This window comes from Pinus tabuliformis, chromosome X (assembly GCF_031772625.1).
Source record: "Pinus tabuliformis cultivar Carrire ecotype Pingquan chromosome X, CPIR1, whole genome shotgun sequence".
NCBI lineage: Eukaryota > Viridiplantae > Streptophyta > Pinopsida > Pinales > Pinaceae > Pinus > Pinus tabuliformis.
Genome location: NC_142308.1, coordinates 1,423,279,518 through 1,423,301,413, shown reverse-complemented (window position 1 = coordinate 1,423,301,413; position 21,896 = coordinate 1,423,279,518). Strand labels below are relative to the sequence as shown.

Genomic DNA, 21,896 nt, shown 5'->3' with positions numbered 1-21,896 from the left:
ATCCAAAAAGATCTAAGGATAACCAATCATGCAACATAAAACATTAGGATGATTCAACCATAGGGATGGCTATGTGGTACTGGTAATCGAAGTTGTTGTGCAAGGATATGGGGACCTAGTAATCTAATCACTTAATTCACAATCATACCAATGGGAATGCATATGTTGTACTGCTATTCCCTACCAAGAAATATTAGGAAGTTTACCTGACAAATTGCATTGATAATGTTTTCTGGGTTGAATAAGACAACATAAGAATTATGGTGGGAATTCATTTTAATAAACTTGATGACTCATCTCTTCGTTCAAGGGTGACTTAATGTTAAAAGGAGGTTTTAACATGTAAATACCCTACGATCACACTCTGGTACACATAGTGCTTGAAAAATTAAAAGGTGTGGAATTGAAAAACATTCTAACTTTCATTATAACTCTTGAAGAAGAAAGGAGTTTATAGCTACAATTATTCATGGCCAACAAGATGTTGCAAGAGGTGTAAAAAGAGCATATGACATGACTAAGTATGGAGTAATTTTAAGAACTAAATGATCATTTTCTTGGTTAAAGATAAAGTTAAGTATCATAGTCAATAATCTACTTTATGTTTAAGCGGAAGTAATATTCTATTATTGTTAAAACCTGGTCCAAATGACAGATTTAATCGCAAAACTCAAAGTTATGGGTATGATGAAGTTGTAGTATGCGTGATTAATTTTATGATACTATTTTTCTAACATTGTATTGCAACCACATGACACAAGAAAATGAATTGCTAAATAAAATCACCTGAATACTTTGCCAAAAAAGAAAATCATTGGTTGCAAAAGTGGAACAAGTCAATGAAATTCCTTATTCTCCTATCAATTTAATGAGCACGGTTTGTTCCAATTACCTAAAGGTAATATAAATAAATGAAGGAATTTTTGGCATAATAATAACATGGTTAGAAACTTGTGGATAAAGTATATGTTTTGTAGTTAATGCTATGGAAATCGATATGGTGTACAAATTGTACATATGGTATTGTGTACAAGTGGTACATATAGTACCGGTATAGATACATGGATTGTATGATAATATAGGACATGTATATCTAGCTATGTGTAATACACACTATGTGCATGTATGGATGAAGACACTGGGTGATTGTATGGTATGGCAGCCGACCTCGAGTGCATACATAAGAAGAAAGCTAAGAAGTGATTCAAGGATAAGTATCAGTGTTGTATTTCAGTTTTGTATGCATATGATTATTAGTCTGATCTATGTGGAATACAGGTGATCTATGATTGAAAGGTACATATTATTTCGATGGTTATCTTGAGCTAACCTTATATGATATTAGTCAATTGTGCTAGTTTGACTTGTTGTATGCAGGAGAACTGTAAGGAGCAAGCGTTCGATAAGAGCACAAAGGCTTGGAAGAATTGAGGGGAAGAAAATGCATTTCTTCAACCACAATAAATGGAGGGAAATATAAGTCATAATCATTCAATTAATAGTATTATATATCAAATTACGATAATAATTGTCGTAAACATAGTTGAATTTTTGCATCTCAAATCTCTCACAAAATTGTTTGAATCAAATGTTACAGGTAACGTGGAAGGATATGTGCTCCTTGTAACCAATATATATTGGAAGATTTGAATCATATGGCAAGGCAATTAGATGCTGCGAAGTCAGAGACAACTACCTATGAATGAGGAAATAATGTTGGAAGATGTAGTAATCCACCGATGACGTTTTAAATTTAAGGGAGAGAGTATGTAACACCCCTCCTTTATATGTAAAACTTTTATAATCTACTAAGAAAAGCTAGGTTTGATGTGTAAAAAAGAATTAAATACTTCCTTATTAAATAAATAAAATAAATTAATCACTTGGAAAAGTGAGACACCAAGACGGGATATTCTTGAAAAATCCTGTTGGTGAATGGGAAGGGATAATTCTTTAATGTTAAAGCTTCTAGATTCAATTTTGGATAAGTTGGATGGATTGGAGAGAAATATCTATTGAGAGAAACATAAAAACTGTAGGAGAGAAAGGAAATTTTTTATGAGGAAAAGTCTCACGGGAGAGAAAGGCGATATTTTCTGAGAAAAGCCTATGCAAATGGATAAAAAAGATCCATAAAATTGGGATGATGCTAATGGAAACCATATCATGAAAGAGGGTATTAAATACCCATTGCAGAGATCAATAGGTGGCAATTGATCCATGTCAAGAACCTCGCCTCAAGGGTGAACTGGAAGAATCAGTTCTAGGTTGGGTGGTGGTCCTCAGTTTTCCAAGTGACACTCTTTCAGATTGTCTGGTTTGCATGGGATGTTATGTATGTTCGTTCCTTACCCTCTATGTTGTAAATTCATTTAGCATATGAGAGCTATTGCTTGAATTTTCCTGGCTATGAGATGATTGATTGAATTGCATGTGACCATTATGGATGAGTAGATTACTTGTGTTAATGGTAGTTAGAAGATGAGTATCTATGGATGCATGTGACAATTATGGCACATAACTGTAATCCAAGTTAAATTCAGTGAAGGAACATAATATGTGGGCTTTATGCAATGAATATTATCAGATGTTTAACTTATGTGCTATCTCGATTGTTGAGATGGTGAATAAATATGCATGAGATAAGACATATATATAATTATGTTCAAACACTTGAAATTGTATAGCCTAAGGTTCAGGTTATCTATGTTATGCAATATGAATTATGGAGTGAATTTCATCTACAGAGGCTTATACTGCATAAGATATAAGGTAGTATTCTTTCAACTACGCCCTAGGATGGTGACAATAATATATGGAAATGCTAGCTACAATATATTTATGTTAATGATTCCATTAATGCTTCTATGAAGCCATCAAAGTACTAATAATATGGAATGTCATGATTGAATCTCTCCTTCGAGTTGTAATGTATATGCATAGAAATGTTGAAGGGTTTATTCATGCTGTAGTAAATAAGTCTATTAATGGAACCTAAAGGTCCACATCGTGGATCAAGTAAAGCATAGTAGGTAGTTAGTGGCATGGTGCTCAGGGGCTGTGTTACAGGTTGAGACAATATGGTCTCGAAGTCCATCTAGTATGATCCTTCTCGCCTTTCCAACACATTTCTTCCACTATCCCAAATCTTGAGCATCTATTGTTGGAGGCTTAGGAACATCATTATCTATGAATTCCTTCAGCTCGTTGTCTTCCAACACTGCCTCCATCCTGTCCTTCCAAGCAATATAGTTCAAACTACCCTCAAGGGCATATATGAGTCTCAATTTGTAGAAAAACATCGTCTTTGCTCTGAAGAATGATCCTAAAAATTCAATTTCACCTGTAAAGACAAACTCATATTCTCCTCTTCTATTGTGAATTCTGATCTGATACCATGTAGAAATTCCTTGTAGATTCAAACTACTTATGTAATATGCTAAGACAAAAGACTTGAATCTACTCTACTCATCAGCAAAAATAATTAATCAATTGATAAATCATGAAGCATACAAGAGAAAGAATTCAATCAACATATTACATAATGATTTCCTGAGCAAAGCCATAGCTAAAAATCATTGCTATTTATATATTGCATTAGTTAGAAAATATGAGAAGATTACAATGCTTTGCTCAAGCCCGAACAACCTTTGCACTATCTCTATCTGTCTCAGAGCTTCCTAAAAAATCCTTGGCACGTTCGAATGTGGTTCTTAAATGTAATGTGGGCATTGGAAATGATAAGCACTTTGTTATTGAGTTGATTTCCTTATGGTGTGTGTTGAGGTTGAATGTTTTTAAACTAATTTGTGATTCAAAAAGAATAGTGGACTAGTTCAATGGAAAGGCAGATCTTAGAATCCTTTACTTGGAATCATGGAAAAGGAAGTTTAGTAGCTATAAAAACAATTTGATTATCTTCAATTCCTTCACTATTATAGGGAGCACAATACGCTAACATGATTTCTCTCAAACGATGTTTTTCTTTTGGATGTTGGCATTTGTAATTATTCAAAAGTCTGCAATGGTGTTTTATAATCAATCTTTTCCTTTAATCTCTTTAATATCTCATTTCCAGTAACAAGCTAGTATTTTTTCTTTATGTATGTATGAATGGTAGATGTTAATATAAAATGAAGTGAATCGTTATGCAACCAAGAGATTTTATTTTTTGATTTATATTCTAGAATATTAAAAGTATAATTTTATTTTGAAAAAGTAAAATATTGTATTAACTATGCCCGACTTTATTTATAAGTGAAAAATAATGCAGTGAAACACAATCACACAATATGAAATACAATAAAATACTATTTCATTAAGAATTATAGAATATAAAGTTAATGCTATAATTTTTGTATAGGAATACATATTAGAAAATTGAGGCTAAAATGCATGAAATGCCGTAAAGTATGAGAGTTATAAATTGGAAGGTGAGAGTTAGGAGTGTTAAAATATATAGAAATGTTCTTTTGTGATAGTGATTACATTGTTTTAAATGTGTATTAATTTATTAATTATAATTATTGATTAAGTTTTTTAAGGTGTAAATTTCTTTTAAAGTGAAAAGAGATCTGATCTCTCTAGACACTTATATATTATGAATTAAGACAAATCTAAACTAATTGTAAATTCTAACATTTAATAAATTTAAAGCGAATTGATATGTTATGTGATTATTTAATTTTAAATATATCTCAATAGTACAGAGAGTCAATTTTATCAACCTAACAATTAATTTAGTTTGGATGATTAATTTTGCTTTGTTCTAAACCTTAATTTTGTTTGTTCCATATTACATGGAATCAGGTAAAATTTTAGGATATAAATTTATCTTAAAGTTTAGAAATCTTGGTGAATATTACTAGTCCCTAATATGCAAATTGTAAAAGGATTGGCCATACTTTTCTAAAAATATTCATATTTCCAATAATTTTGTATAGTCTCTATAAAATTTTGGCAATTTCTAAAGTAAAATATTCTTATACGATAAAATTTGGGCAAACCTTATTCTAAAAAATTGAAAATTGATTTTTTTTTTTTTTGAAAAACATGGAGAATTTCTCCACCCACCTGTGCATATTAACCTCTAAAATTTCCCAACATAAAATCTAATACTTTTAATATTGTTAAAATTGAAGGATTACTATTCCATCAAACAGTTTTGAATAAATAGGAGCTTAGTAAATTTTCGTGCCCAAAAATTTGTGGGCAAACGATCAGTTTGGAAACCACCAAGATTGAGCTGCCTCATTTACACTGTACTCAAAGTTCTAACAATGTTTCTAAAAGAATTTCTCATTACAAAAGAGATACGTGATAGGGTGACTTAGAAAAGTTTGAATGCGCAAAATGTTCAGTTTATGTGTGCGCAGAAGAAATTCGTACACCGTGAACTTTGAAACGTTTGCTTTTTCGGTGTCCACTGTTCAGAATGGGTTATTATGTATATACTCATGAAAAAAAGGAATCAATCCTATCAGGGTTGAGTTTTGGTATTAATTTTACAGTTACAAAGTTGATTATAGCATTATTTATTAGCATATTTATATAATTAATAAATATGATTTATATAAGCTTGAAGACATATATCAATCACATTATTACATGAGTCATGTTTTAACTTTAGAACATATATTAATCACATAGCATTACTTATTAAATAAAAGTCATGTTTTAACCTTACTTTTGCTTACTACAAAGCTATTTTGGAATGGGAGAGACGAGAAAGGTTAAATTAAGATTCTGAAATCTGAACTTGAAAAAAAACCTGCCATGTTTTTATTAATTTAATTTTAAAATAATTTTAAATTTTACTATTAAAATAAATTAAGTTATTATTGACCGATTGGGAGTGTGGAGGTTAGTTTTTATTGTGTAAATTGGGGTTGTTTTTATTGGGATTTTTTGGACTTTCTGATGTTGGAATCCAGTGGAAAAATTTGAGGTGAAATCTTGATTTTGATTAAACTGTAACAGTTATTCAGCACCCTAGAAAATTCCTAGGATATTTTGATTGTGCAGGGATTAGCCATCAAGCTTATGATTTCAATAAATTGCTGCCAGATTTTAGAGAAATTTCTAAACATTCAAAAAAAACACTAAAAACAACTCCGTTCAAATTCAAAAAAATATTATTAAATAAAAATCATGTTTTAACCTTACTTTTGCCGACAACAAAGATATTTTGGAACCAAAGAGACGAGAAAGGTTAATTCAAGGTTCTCAAATTTGAACTAGACAAAAAAAACATGCCATGATTTTATTAATTAAAGTTTAAAATAATTCTACATTCTACTATTAAATAAATTGAGTTATTATAGACTGATTTGATTGGGTTGTGTGGAGTTTAGTTTTTGTAAATAAATTGAGTTATTATAGAGGGATTGGGATGTGTGGAGTTTAGTTTTTGCAGCTAAAATTATTGAAGGGTTTGTACATGGGAATTATTTTTTGGGAATTTATTTTTAAAAGTTTTTAAATTTACTTTTTCCAATCATACTGATGGTATCTTGGTGGTGAGTAGATGTTTTTCCATTAACCAATAGACGGGATAGGTCTCTGCCTGATGGTATCCTGGTGGTGAGTAGATGTTTTTCCATTAACCAATAGACGGGATAGGTCTCTGCCTAGGCTAGGCTAGGCTTAACGTAATTGGAAAAAAATAAAAATAAAAAATTTAGCTATGAAAATTACTGAATTAAACGCGTCGCCACCAAATGGACGGATTTCAATAAAGATTCAACATAATACCTTAGCAAGTGACCGCAGTATCTTCCTAAAAGTACTAAACAAATAACGATATCGAAATCTTCGCACTATACAAGGCGTGCAAGGCAATCCCCTTGCTCATCAGTTGGCCAATTTAATATTGCAACAAATTGTCAAACCGTATTTTCCATGTCTCCGGCTCTACGCATTGCAGCCTTTGCAATGAAAGTAGGCATTTCTTCTCCTGCCATAATCACCATCACTTTCGCTTCTGTATCTTCCCTGCATCCTTCAATATTCTTCTCCCCGCGTTCGACAGTAGCAGATGTATTAATGTCATTCCCTCTACTATTGCTCTCTTGGTGCTCATCAGATTGTTTAATGAAAGAGCAAGCCAGCATGAGCAAGGCAAGTGCAACCAGAGCCATCACGGCGGCTATTCCGCCTATGAGATATGGAACTGGCGACTTCACCACCTGATGGGTATTATTAGTAGGGCTACCGCCCACAAAATCCTGTGCTCCTGTCATCCCAATTCTTAGGGTTCTGGATGGATTGATTTTTCAGATGCAACCCAAACTGATTCTATACATTAAATCACAGGAGCCGATTATAAATAGTATTGAGAGTCCTGCCTTGGATGACTCTGGGTATTCTCAGGGAAATTAAAAGGACGTGCCTAATCATGTTTGAAAATGAAACATTAACGAAAGACCATATCTAAGCGTGTCCACCAAGATTTTGACAAAACACATGGTAAACTAAATATAAAGTTCAATTAATAAATAGTAGATGTGACTCGTTTCAAAATACGATAATCGAACCTAGGAAATCCGACAGTTCAATTAATAAAATATAAGGTTCAATTAAAGAAAATATAAAGTTCAATTAATAAATAGAAATACGATAATCATGCATGAACCTGGGAAAGCCGAGAGTTGCGCAGATTCCAAGACTAATTTTCGAATATCGTCATCATGCATGAATGACATGTTCCTAACTTCCAAATACCATCGTCATCCCTGACAGCGGATTCATAATTTTTAATTACAATGACGATACTCTTCTATTTCGACCCAACGTCTTAATTTCATCGGTTGTCCAAAGGCATAGAAAGACTAATAAAATGCATGCTCCGGGATAAATTTATTCAGTGGGTCAATCAAACAATGGAAAGAATGGTAGGGTAGCTCCGCAACTTAATACAAAAAATGAAACGATAGAGGATAATATTTTTTTGTGGGTCCATGAGAGGATCGCAGGGTGGTTCTGTTTCATTTCTCAAGAGGAAGAAATGCCTTTCATCACGATTCTAGGTTCATGAGTACCATATTTTCTTTGATATGGAATAATGGTCACATATATTTGTTTTTGTTAAATATTTTCTCAGGCGAATTTTATTTAGAATAATGGTCACATATATTTGTTTCCGTTAAATATTTTTTTAAGGGAAAAATTTTATTTGAAATTTGGTAGGGATTTTTTCAGAATTGTAAGTTTTAGTCGTACAATTTCTAAATTTAAATGTTTATGAGGTTTTTGATGTGCTGAATCTATTTATATATTTAAAAAACAATTTAAAAAACTGAAATTTGTTATCTTGCCACAAATTGTATTTCCAAAATGTAGAAAAAAAAAAAAAAATCTAATATTTAATTTTCTCTTTATAAAATAAAAATGTAGTAACATATAGAGAATGAATACATGAATGGCAACATGGTTGGCCTCTAATAATTGTTTGCAGCTTGATTCCTTCTTCTTATGTGACTACTAAATCTTTATAGCATTTAATTTCTATGATGCATGGCATTCATGAGAGAGGAGTAGGTTAAGACAAAACTTTATATTTAAGACAATGACCACTTAAGACTAAACCTATTCAAGACAATTAAGACAAATACATATCAATTCAAGACAATATTATCCAAAATTGAATTTGACAGTGCGCCCTAAGTCTCCCAGCTTGCAGGCTACTATTGTCTTGCGCCTATACTGAGGTTGTTATTTCACTTACCATTCACGTTATCTTATATAAATACAACGATTTGTTGAGATCTTCATTTTGTGGGGGTATCCGACTAATAAGAACGCAATAAACTTTCCTCACAAGATTTGTCAGACATCAATTCCTCTTGTATCCCTTTGATAAACGTTGATACGATTAGAGACAACTTGTCTATCGTTACATTCAGCACTACTACACGCACTACTACATGGACAGGGCATTTAAGACAATTTTTTAAGATGAAAGAGATATTTTGAATTAAAATTTTCAATATGAGGTGCCAGTAAAAAAGATAAATTTAAAGCATTATGGGTCCATCTTTACATTGTTGAAGGGTTCTTCAAGAAGTGGTGCGATGGAGGTCGACAAAAACAGATGGGATTTAGGGTGATGGAGGCCAACAATAGAGGTATGCTTCATATTTTTTTTACTGTTTAATTTATTTTGAATGATACTTCTATCTATTGGTTTCTACTATCAGCACATTATTGTGATGGAACTCCTGATTGCCATCGACAACATGGATTAGATTCACATGAAGGATTGTTGAAAAATGCAACAAGAAATTCTCAATTTGATGTTGCCTTCATTAAATTGAGAAAAAATGAATTTCCACATCAACATACAACTTGGATGCAATTAACTTGTGTGATATTGTTTGTGTCACCCAGTTTACTTAGTGAATTCGAGTTAGAGGAGTTAGAGTTTAGTTAAGCATTTTTATTTCCTAATTTGTAGCAATCAAAGTCAGTTATCTCAAGTTGTATTCAATTAAACTATATCTAACTCTTGGAAGAACTAGTGGAAGGTCAGTTGCACAGTGTGGCTTCAGTCAAAGTCAGTGATCATCTAGTTAACTAATCAATCATCCCAAAATAGTTAGTGCATGCAAAGAATTCGAGTTCCCCAGTTGTGGTGGAGATTCCAAGGCACTGTAACATTAGTTGGAGATTAGCCTTTAGTGTAGATGTGTTGCACATATTCAAATTGTTGGACACCTAATCCTCAATGGGTTAGTGTGGAAGTCAAATGGACAAAAGGAGTCCAAGAGACCTTGGGATGTGAAACCCAACGGTCAGATATTGTACTATAAATGTAAATCATTTGTTAATAAAAATTGTATTGCATGTTTTATCTTTCATATCTCTCTTGCTGTCCATGTGTGTTTAACATGGTATCAGAGCAGGCGTATTCCTGCCCTGCATAATTAATTTGAGCCATTGTTTTGTGGCCTTTGTATATCTGAGCGCTTCTCCTTATCAGTTTTGTGCCTTTCTAAACTGCTTCACTAAAACTTCGGTTCTTTTCTGCATTGGATGCTCCTGTACCTGAAAATCTGGTTTTTCTCTCTCCTGAGCTACCCAACGACACAACTGTGCAGTAGCTGTCATCTTCCATAACCGCTCCTGCATGAAATCATTTGTTGTCCAAGCCGTTTCCTCAAGCTACTCCTACTTTAACGCTCTGAAATCTGCGCCTACTCCCTGGCTCCAGTGGATTCTGGAAACGCTCTCTGCCTCTGTCGTTCTGTCTCTGCGCTGTTCCTGACACTCAGAATCCTAAATCGTTCTGTATCCCTGCGCCACTGGGCTCTGTCCATTAACGCATCAGTATCTTAACGCATCTGTAGTTTTCTCATCCGAATAGACCGGTGTTTAGATGCTTTCACCTATGTCGGCCACGTGGGTATACCAAAGCCTTATGTTCCAGGAGATTGACCGCAGTTGGTATGAAAACGCATAGAATTTTCCCTATTATGTCCTCTGGCATGTTGTTGTTATTTGCAAATGCAATAGTTATGTACAAGGTACATCTGCCGGGTATGTTTACCAGTCCGTTGGCTATGGTCCAGTAGACCAGTTGGAGTTTACCACAACTGGCCAGGCTCAATTCCCGGTGTGTAAGCTCTTGCACCTGTTTCGCTTTGTAGACCATCTGGTGCGAGGTGCTTCGGTCGTTCATTGTGATATAGACCGAGGAAAGTCTCCGTGCCAAACTTCGCAGAAATTGCAAAGAGCAGATCTTCGCTTTGTAGACCATCGGCGTCGAAAGCAGGATCCGAACCTGCCCAGATCTTCGCTTTGTAAAATAAAGGGTCCGAACCTGCCCACCGTGGAGCACGAACCCACGACCACCTCGTGATAATGCCTGGTCTGACTGTATCTTCAACTATCCAGTCCAGATTCCTGAAATTCGGAGCCTTTCATGACAAGTTGTTGATGATCAGATCCTTATTAGTAATTTTTCAAAGACAAGTTCCATATTAGTAATGTTGTTGTGAAGTAGGGAACGCCATGTATCATGTTTTTGTTTGCAAATAACATCTGGCGCCATCCAGGAGCGTCGTCACTGCGCCCTCGCTCCACTCATCGCGCTTCACCCGCTCTGGCATCTTCGACAACGTCAACACATCCCCGTTTGCATTGTGATTGCTATTATTATTACTGCTTCCTCCCGGTCTCTGGAGCGGCTTCTCCAAAGAATCAAGCTTGCCCATCCTTCCCCAACTGCTCTAACCTGTACGCAGTCGGAACATAGACGGGTACCTTTGCTGGCTTGGCTTTGGATTTGTTACATACTCATCAGAAAGTGAAGTTAATGATGCCGTTGCTACCCTCGATGGAACTAAACGAGATGGGAGGCCCTTGAGCATGACTCGTATTATCTTCTGTTTTCTCTGCCGTTCGCACTTGCTTTTTCGTGGGAGTTGGACGCTTGTGAGGTTTTAATGTCGATTCCCTCTGAGTCCTAGCCCTGTTCTTATTATGACTACTCTCCTTGGCAGCAGCATAACAAAGTCCATGAATACGGCGTGTTCCCTATTTTAAGAGCTTTAGTCCTAGTCGACATTGATACTGATCCCGAATGGATACAAATGAAGTTGAATATGAATGAAGAATAAAGGGTGCAACAGTTTTCATCATCTTATTCTGCAAATCCAGACTCTTTGAACATTGCTGTCAATCCAAGTCAGACTATTCCAGCCCATTGCTTTGCTTGAAGATACAATATGAAATTGTATGGTACTTTAACTTGTCCGAGGAGGAAAATGTCCCTAGCGGTGACAATAATTGTAGTTGTTTGAACCTGTAGTCCAAAAGACGTTGGTCATTGCATTTTTGACTTACTTGGTAATGCAAAGAACATGTTTCCTCCTCTAGCTTTGTAATGGTAATTTCCATCAGCTCATTCATCTGAATTTGATAGAGCTCAACACAGAAGAGCCAGTGATTTGGCGGCCCTCGAATTAAGAGAGATTGGAGCCTCCACGCAAGATCGTCGAGAGCTTGAATTTGCACGTTGGAATTTTTGATGGGCATCTAGGCAGAGCGTTTATACTCTTCATACACTTCAACAACGATATGGCTAACGATAGAACCGCAAAGAAAAAAAAAACCTGAAAAAGAGTAGCTTTATTTGGCATCCATAGTAGAGCTGTAAATTAATGTGATTGTCTGCTCGTTTCTTCCGATATTCATCTTTGCATTTTGCGAGAGATCATTGGGATTGCACAAATCTAGGTGTGAATTCCTCTGCCAATTTCAGAAAGGTCAGGTTGCTGGATGTGCATCTTCAACCGTGGTTGTAGTAGGCATTATAAAAAGCAGAGGTGAGGAGGTCATGTTTATCAGTCTTTCCAAAAGTGTATGCGCTGCGTATGAAGAGGTCGCTTATGGTATGACAGTGTATGGTGTGAAAACAGTTTTAAATGGATCCCTTCCCGATGAAGAAATGGAAGCGTGAGAGGTTTTGAATCCAGATTTCAAAGCATTGTTCCTTTTTTAGGTTTTATATATTAAGAAATTTTCCTGTTAAAATCCCGTGGTTGCTCCTCATTCTGGCATATGCGCTGGTCATTTTTCTTGTCGATTCATGCTCCTTATATGCCATTGATTACTTTATGTTATTTCAAATGTGTTGGAATATGATACTTATATAACCAAACACAACTGAAATCGAGAGCCATCACTATTTTTAAAGACAAGTGCAATCTTTTGAAGACAAGTGCAATCTGTTGTAAAAACCAATTGTATTGACATATTGCGAGTGAGTGTTGATTTTTCTCTACAAGTTGTGATCAGTTTCAAGTGCAATTTTGACAATGAATAAAATAGCCAGAATTGGTGAAGTATTGGAGTTCTTAAAAACTCTGATACATTCCTCTGATCATGGTACAGTAAGAATAAGCAAAGCTTCTCTTGTTGACATTAGAACCTATTTGCATAATGTACAAGAGAATATTGAGTTTTTGCAGCTTGAAACAAAGCTACAGTAGGAAGAATTACAACAGTGGAGTCATCATTCTGAATCTGTTTTTGTTCAGAAGATTGAAACAGACTCCCATAAACAGCGAGACAATAATGTTACAATTCATTCAAATAAAGCAGCAGTTGTACATGCAGATGCAGAAACTCAGTCTGCACTTCCCAAGCCCATCATCAGACCTTGGGAACAACTTGTCCACAACAAGCACAGAACTGGTCTTGGATATGACAAGGACTTGTCCTTTCATATTCCAGACTACTCCAAGCCCATTTAGTTTCAGAGTGCTGGATTTATTCATGACAGTTCACCTCCAGCTATTCCAGATTCTACTCCTCTTCCACCGCAACAACAACAACAACAGATTGTGAAATGCCAACACTGTGACCGAGTTGGCCATATGAAAGATCACTGTTTTGATCTTCATCCATGTAAGCACTGTCATAAAACCAGTCATTCTTCAAACAGATGCTTCAGAAACAAACGTCCTGCAAGAACAAAGATTCATCTAGGATGGATCGCTTCTTGGCAATGGGCATCAATAGCCAAGAAGATATTCCAATCACATGTCAGAACTTGTTCTAGAGTATTGAACAGTCTTGCAATTGAGTTTTCTCCATCATCTCACCTTGTATCTGACAAGGGGGGGAATGACGGTCATCTACAAGCTTCAAAGCCACATCAAGCGAGCCTGAGCGACAACCTGCCACACCAGTTTCAGAGTTGTAGCCAGAGACAAAGATGCCTGAACATGCCTTCAGTTGGCAATCTGGGACACTTCCTCTAGCAGAAGACTTCAGCTTCTTGCCAGTTTTGGAAGAGTTCCAGGAACACAATTGAGAACACTTCCTCTAGCAGAAGACTCTAGCTTCTTGCCAGTTTTGGAAGAGTTCCAGGAATTGCATTAAGCATTCCAGAGTTGTTGGTCATCCTTAAACCATCACGGGTTGAGACTTCCCTTTTTAGGTTGAAGTTTTACCTTTTATGCGGGGTGAGACCTCCCTTTTATGGTTGAAGGTTTCCCTCTTTAAAACAATAGGATCACTTCCTCTAGCAGAAAACTTCAGTTTCTTGCCAGTTTTGGAAGAGTTCCAGGAACTGCACTAAGCGTTCCAGTGTTGGTGGTCATCCTTAATCCACCGCCCTTTATACCAACATTTCATAGAGCACATTCAGCCTAATGCTTCCATGCATTTTTTGCACATTTTGTATTACATCTCTCTTCTTGGACTCATACATAACCCTTCGGATTAAGGGGGGGAATGTTGGACACCTAATCCTCAATGGGTTAGTGTGGAAGTCGAATGGACAAAAGGAGTCCAAGAGACCTTGGGATGTGAAACCCAACGGTCAGATATTGTACTATAAATGTAAATCATTTGTTAATAAAAATTGTATTGCATGTTTTATCTTTCATATCTCTCTTGTTGTCCATGTGTGTTTAACACAAATGATCAACCTTGGGAATTACATAATCCATTTTGGAAAAATTCCTAACTAATAGGGGTATAATTTCTCGAGTAATTGCGCAAGGAAATAGGTGCTCAAGCAAAGGAATAAATTGACTAAGTCTAGTAAGAGTTTCTTAGTGAGCAGAGAGATAGGCTTTTCACTTGCAGGTTGTGCTCAGTTGAGCAAAGAAATTGTAATACATCTATGTTCATCAGATTAATGCAAGCATACATTGGGATATTTACCATATTGCTTTCGTTGGAAATACTGAGAGGGGGGTGAATCAGTATTCCTTTTCAATTTTTATTTTCACCAGTTAGATCACTTATATTTAGAACACAAAATGAACAATAAGAATAATTTTTTTATTAATTTCTTCTTTACAATAATTCAAGTGCAATATATGTAGGGATCCAACCCTAAATGAAGACATTGATCTTCAATCTCCCAGGCTCTAATCTATAATATGCCAAGAACCGACTTGGACTTCCAAGGTTCCAATCTTGTCAATTTTGAGGCATGAACCTCAAGGGCTCCAACCCTATATTCAATAGAGGCTCTGACCTAGTTTCTTATGGACTCATATCCTCTAGGGATCCAACCCTATCTTCCAAGGAACAAACCTTGTCTTTTCGAGGCTCCAACCTCTTGGGATCCAACCCTTAGCTTTACTTCGTCAAGATATATTTAGATGTACTTCATGATTCCCAATGTCTTCTTAAACAAGCCCTATCAATCTTTATCTATCCCTTCACTTTAGTCTCCACATCTCGTCATTAATCACAACCATGTTCTTCACATGAAGGTGTCACCACGGTTATTCATGTTACCCAAAAAAAACTTCTTCAAGGTAACCTCATGATGGCTTCAATTTATCATGGTCTTCAACGATCTCCACAAATCTTCAATATGTTGCTTCACAAAGTTCTACAACTCTGCCCTATTATGTTCTCAAGAGAAGACTTCAACAAGATCTATTTGTCAAATCCCAATAAATAAACACTTCAACCATGACAACTATGAAAATTTCAACCACGACAGCTTAAACCACGACAACTATGACAATTTCAACCACGACAACTACGACAATTCGACCAAGGAAACTACGATGACTTTGACCATGGCAACTATGGCAACTTCGACCGTGGTAAGTTCAACAATAGTAACTACGATAGCTTCAAATATGATAGTTGCAACAAAATTGACCATGACAACTTCAACAACTTTGACCATGGTAGATTCAACCACAACAACTATGGTAACTTCCACTATGTCAGCTGTGACCATGACAATTATGGCAGCTTCGACCAAGGTAACTACGATAGCCTCAACCACAGTAACTACTGTATCTTCGAGCATGAAAATTATTGCAACTTTGACCATGGCTTCCTTAAAAGTTTCCCAAACAGTAAACTTCAATGTCCTCCTCGGCCTCTTATTTGCTCCTATAATTCCTGTTCGAATTTTGTGGTTAATCTCAGAAAAGATGTAGTATAGCCTTGTATGCAGAAGGACAAGAAAATTAGTGGTACATCAACAACGGATGTTCAAAACACATGACAGGTGATAAAGAAAAACTTTAGTCATATAATGCCTTCGAAAAGGAAAAGAAGGTGTCATTTGGTAATGACACTCATGCAGTCATAAAAGGTAAAGGCTCCATTGTATTAAAAGAAAAAGTTAAAGCTAGGAATGTTATGTATGTAGATGGTCTAAAGCATAAGCTATTGAGTGTCAATATAATGTGTGATCAAGGAAGTGAGGTACTATTTTGATCAAATGGATGTGTTGTTCGTGAGCTTGATACAGGAGAAATAGTGATCAAAGGTGTAAGAACTCCCAAAAACCTATACATAATCAAGGGGGGGCAACAACAGTGCTACCTAAGCAAAAACGATGAACACTGGTTATGGCACAGAAGATTGGGGCATCTAAGTTTTCCTCAAATAAGAGAAGCATGCAGATACTAGGCTGTTCGTGATCTTCCTAATACCAATTTTTCACTTGCGCAAGTCCCTATTTCCTCGCATTGTTTCCTTAGAAATTATCCCCCTATTAATTAGGAAAATTCATCAATTGGAATTGTGGAATCCTCATATGCCTTCCTCTGACTACATGCACCACCTGTACAATTTGAAACATTATACAACTGATAGTACACTACCCCCTTGAACTCCAATCTTAGCTGGGTAACTCTCAGATCTGACATGCATTAGTTATTTATGAGTGAATCATCAATTAACTAGTTGACCATTTTTCCCCTTTTGTGAAGACTTTTTGGAAATAGGTTTTCTAAGCTCTAAAAGAAAAAAGTTGGTGGTTTACGAAATCTATTCAAGAAAGCCTATGGCTTTGGGTTCAAATAATTGGTTTCTCCTCTTTTAAATTTCTCTTAGTGTTTGTGATATGGGGCATTTGTTTAGGGAGAAACATAGTTCTTTTTTAAAATGATGTTATATGATCAACAATAATTGCACATAATTCTAGAGTTTCTTCTCTAGAATAAGTCATCCTTTGAAATCGAAGAGGATAAGAACTATCAAGGAGTTGGTGTTATCTAAAGGAAATGCATGGGGTTTAATTGATGGTTCCTATCAAAGGGAGAATTTTGGGGTCGATGTTTTCATTCCATTACGTTCAAATGTGGTTCTTAAATGTAATGTGGGCATTGGAAATGATAAGCACTTTGTTGCTAAGTTGATTTCCTTATGGTGTGCATTAAGGTTGAATGTTTTTAAACTAATTTGTTATTTGAAAAGAATAGTGGACTAGTTCAATGGAAAGACAGATCTTAGAATCCTTTACTTGGAATCATGGAAAAGGAAGATTTAGTAGCTACAAAAACAATTTGATTATCTTCAATTCCTTCACTATTATAGGGAGCACAATATTCTAACATGATTTCTCTCAAAAGATGTTTTTCTTTTGGATGTTGGCATTTGTAACTATTCAAAATTCAGCAATGGTGTTTATAATCAGTCTTTTGTAACTATGTATGAATGGTAGATGTTAGTATAAAATGTCAGTTAAGAAATCAAGTGAATCATTATGGAACCAAGAGATTGTATTTTTTGATTTATATTCTAGAATATTAAAAGTATAATTTTCTTTTGAAAAAATAAATATGGTATTAACTATGCCTGACTTTATTTATAAGTGAAAAATAATGCAGTGAAACACAATCACACAATATGAAACACAATTAAAAAGTATTTCATTAAGAATTATAGAATATAAAGTTGATGCTATAACTATTGTATAGGAATACATATTACAAAATTGAGGCTAAAATGCATGAAATGTTGTAAAGTATGAGAGTTATAAGTTGGAAGGTGAGAGTTACGAGTGTTAAAATATATAGCAATGCTTTTTTTAATAGTGATTACATTGTTTTAAATGTGTATTAATTTATTAATTATAATTATTGATTAAGTTTTTTAAGGTGCAATTTTTTTAAAGTGAAAAGAGATTTGATCTCTCTAGACAATTATATATTATGAATTAAGATGAATCTAAACTAATTGTAAATTTTAACATTTAATAAATTTAAAGTGAATTGATATGTTATGTGATTATTTAATTTTAAATATATCTTAATAGTAAAAAGAGTCAATTTTATCAACCTAACAATTAATTTTGCTTTGTTCTAAACATTAATTTTGTTTGTTCCATATTACATGGAATCAAGTAAAATTTTAAGGATATAAATTTATCTTAAAGTTTAGAAATCTTGGCAAATATTACTAGTCCCTAATATGCAAATTGTGAAAGGTTATATTACTATTACTAGTCTCTAAGGTTTGGCCATGTTTTAACCTTATTTCTACCGACTACAAAGCTATTTTGGAATGGGAGAGACGAGAAAGGTTATATTTAAGATTCTGAAATCTGAACTTGAAAAAAAAACCTGCCATGTTTTTATTAATTAAATTTTAAAATAACTCTAAATTTAATTATTAAAATAAATTAAGTTATTATTGATGGATGTGGAGTGTGGAGTTAGTTTTTATTGTGTAAATTGGAGTTTTCTTGACTTTTTGGATTTTCTGATGTTGGAATCCGGTGGAAAAATTTGAGGTGAAATCTTGATTTGTGTTATTTAAACTAGTTTTTTAATTGCATATTTGGATTCAGCACCCTGAAAAACCCTAAGATACTTTGATTGTGCAGGGATTACCCATCAAACTTGTGATTTCAAATTTTAGAGAAATTTCACCAAACAAACCAACAATAAAAACATTAAAAAAACTCAAAAAAAACAACTCCAAACAACTCCGTTCAAATTCATAGAAGTGCTATTAGATAAAAATCATGTTTTAACCTTACTTTTTGCCGACTAATCAAGATTCACAAATCTGAACTAGACAAACAAACCAGGCAGGCCAGAATGAGCAAGGCAAGTGCAATCGGAGCCATCACGGCGGCTATTTCGCAAATGAGATATGGAACTGACGACTTCACGACCTGATGGGTATTATTAGTAGGGCTACCACCCACAAAATCCTGTGCTCCCATCATCCCAATTCTTAGGGTTCTGGATGGAGTGATTTCTCGGATGCAACCCAAACTGATTCTATACATAAAATCACAGGAGCGATTATAAATGGTATTGTGAGAGTCCTGCCTTGGATGACTCTGGGGATTCTCACGGCAAATAAAAGGCCGTGCCTCATCATGTTTGAAAATGAAACATTAACGAAAGACCATGTCTAAGCGTGTCCACCAAGATTTTGACAAAACACATGGTCAAGTTAACGAAAGACCATGTCTAAGCGTGTCCACCAAGATTTTGACAAAACACATGGTAAAGTAAATATAAAGTTCAATTCATAAACAGTAGATGTGACTCGTTTCAAAATACGATAATCATGCATGAACCTAGGAAAGCCGACAGTTGCACAAATTCCAAACAACATGTGACTAATTTCCGAATATCGTCATCATGCATGAATGACATGTGCCTAACTTTCAAATACCATCGTCATCCCTCACAGCGGATTCATAATTTTTAATTACAATGACCATACTCTTCTATTTCGACCCACCGTCTTAATTTCATCGGTTCTCCAAATGCATAGAAAGGCTAATAAAATGCATGCTCCCCGATAAATTTATTTAGTGGGTCAATCAAACAATGGAAAGAATGGTAGGGTACCTCCGCAACTTAATGGAAAAACTGAAACGATAGAGGATAATTTTTTTTAGTGGGTCAATGAGAGGATCGCAAGATGGTTCTGTGTCATTTCTCTATTGGAATATCTAATTTTTATTTGTCTCTAGTTGTGATTTTTTCTATGTAAGGATTCAGTGTCTATTCAATGGAGTTGGCTATATCTACTTGTTCTTAGTTTGGTGTGTAGTTGAGAGATTTCCTCAACCAATAGATTTTGTGTCCAAAATAGCCTCCCTATCTTGAGACAACACTTTGTATATATGTAATCTTATTTTAATGAATAGATGATAGATAATGTGCATATTGATATTTTAAGTTGATATCAGAGCCCTCACGGCCTTGCCCCTTGTGGGCTTGACCCCTCCTGGGCCGAGGAAATAAAGATTTCCCAATCAATTTTATTTCTTTTGAGTTTGTCCATCATTGATTATACAACGCAGAGGTGGCATTGGTAACTAGCTCCGTGGAAGGCACAATGGCGGTGTGGTGAATCCGTGTTGTGGAGGTTATTGGGAGGCCGAGTGTTGGAGCAATGGAGGTGGAGACTGTGAGGATGCAGTGAATCGATCGCGTGCTGGCCTGTTGGCGGACGTATGGAGGCAGTTTGTCTATGCTGCGTGCTAGTGGGGTTGATCAACGCTGAGGGTGACTGGTGGAAGATCTATGAGTCTGCAGATCTATGAGCCTATTGATCGAGGTCGTGGATCCTATCGTAGTGAAAGACTTGTGGACCTGCTGTGGTGTGGGCCAATTTTGATTTTTCTCTACTTTCACAAGGCCATCAGAGGCGAGCTCGCCACGCTTCAGAGGGAGGCGCTGGCTCCTCAGAAGGTCGGGCCCTTTGGGCTTCTCCTACACATCCACAACAGAAGAAGTCACGGAAGGAATTGAGGCCAATGATTTAACAGGAGTTGTTATAAGTGGTATTGGAAGTTCAAGTGGTATTAGAAGTACAGCTCATGTTCTTGCATTGCGTGGTGCCCATAATGTCATGGCAGTAAGAAATGTGAATGCTGGCAATTCTGTTAAAGAAGCTATCATTAAGGAAATTGGCACTGCTCCAGTGGATGTTCTAGAGCTAGATTTGAGTTCTATGGCATCTAGTCGGGATTTCCCTTCAAAATTCAAATCTTTGAATCTTCCTTTGAACATTTTAATAAATAATGTAGGAATTATGATATGTCCCTTTCAGCTTTCTCAGGATGGAATAGAAGGAAAAGCACTGGCTATTGATAAGGAAAAGCGATGGCGTAGGTTTTGAGTGGATTGGCATGACGATAGCACTATTACACTTCTCACGATTTTTATTTTTTGACTGTCGCAGGTTTTCAGTGTACATTTGCGATAACCTTAGATATTAGGTGTATATCTACGACAGTCTCGGATATTAGCCATATATCCACGACGACATCTCGGATATTAGTTGTACATCTGCGACGATGATGTAAACAACAAAAAGGCTCCGAGAGAAGGCTGCATCTTGGAGAAGACTACAGTAGCTGACAAGAGAAGGTTGTCAGAAGGCTGTGAAGGAAGCCATGGTGATTAGCGGGTGTGCTACGAGATCAAACAACATTGAATATCAGTGATCTGTCTCTGTCACAGATCTGGGATAAAATCTAATATCTTCTTTTATCTGTCGAAATTTTTTTGTCTAAATCGCCAAGATGAATAACAACATATTTGAAGCATGCTTGAATGAGCATAACAAGCTTGATGGTTCCAATTATGAAAATTGGAAATTCACGATGCAGACTTTTCTAGACGTGTAGAGGTCTTGGACGATTGCAAATGGGGATGAGCCGAAGCCAGCGACTGGATCAACATCGATCCTAGATTGGAAGAAGTGAGAAGGTAAAGCAAGGACGTTGTTGAAGATGTCAGTGAAACACTGCATCATACCACACATTAGAGAATGTAAGACAACTAACTAGATATGGGGAATTCTAAAGGATTTGTATGAGATTAGGAATTTAGATCTTCTTATGTTCCTCAAGAGTAAGACCCTATCCTTGAATATGGAGGAGAATGAAACAATTGCTTCATTCGCAGAAAGGATCAAGGATCTAAAGAACAAATTGGCAAACATTAGTCATACATTTGATGATATAGATCTTGTAACCATTACAATGAATGGTGTCACTGATGATTACCAAATGTTCATCACTGGGATAAATGCCTGAGAAAAGATCCCAAAATTTGAAGAGTTGACAAGGATGTAGGAAGAATAAAGAAGATCGACTCTGAAGCCCTAGAATGTTGATCTTGCATTAATGGCGAAGAAAAACTTCT

The 21,896-nt window shown here is 35.6% G+C and overlaps 1 protein-coding gene and 1 pseudogene across 1 annotated transcript; one reads left to right on the top strand and one right to left on the bottom strand.

Moving 5' to 3' along the window:
* Positions 1 to 6,684: 6,684 nt before the first annotated feature.
* On the bottom strand, positions 6,685 to 7,333 carry LOC149145370 (protein GLUTAMINE DUMPER 1-like). The gene has a single exon (XM_089453181.1). The coding sequence runs from the start codon at positions 7,239 to 7,241 to the stop codon at positions 6,885 to 6,887; it is 357 nt and encodes a 118-aa protein (XP_089309307.1). The 5' UTR covers positions 7,242 to 7,333; the 3' UTR covers positions 6,685 to 6,884.
* A 12,746-nt stretch (positions 7,334 to 20,079) lies between these two features.
* Positions 20,080 to 20,865, top strand: LOC149145369 (short-chain dehydrogenase TIC 32, chloroplastic pseudogene; annotated as a pseudogene).
* Positions 20,866 to 21,896: the final 1,031 nt, after the last annotated feature.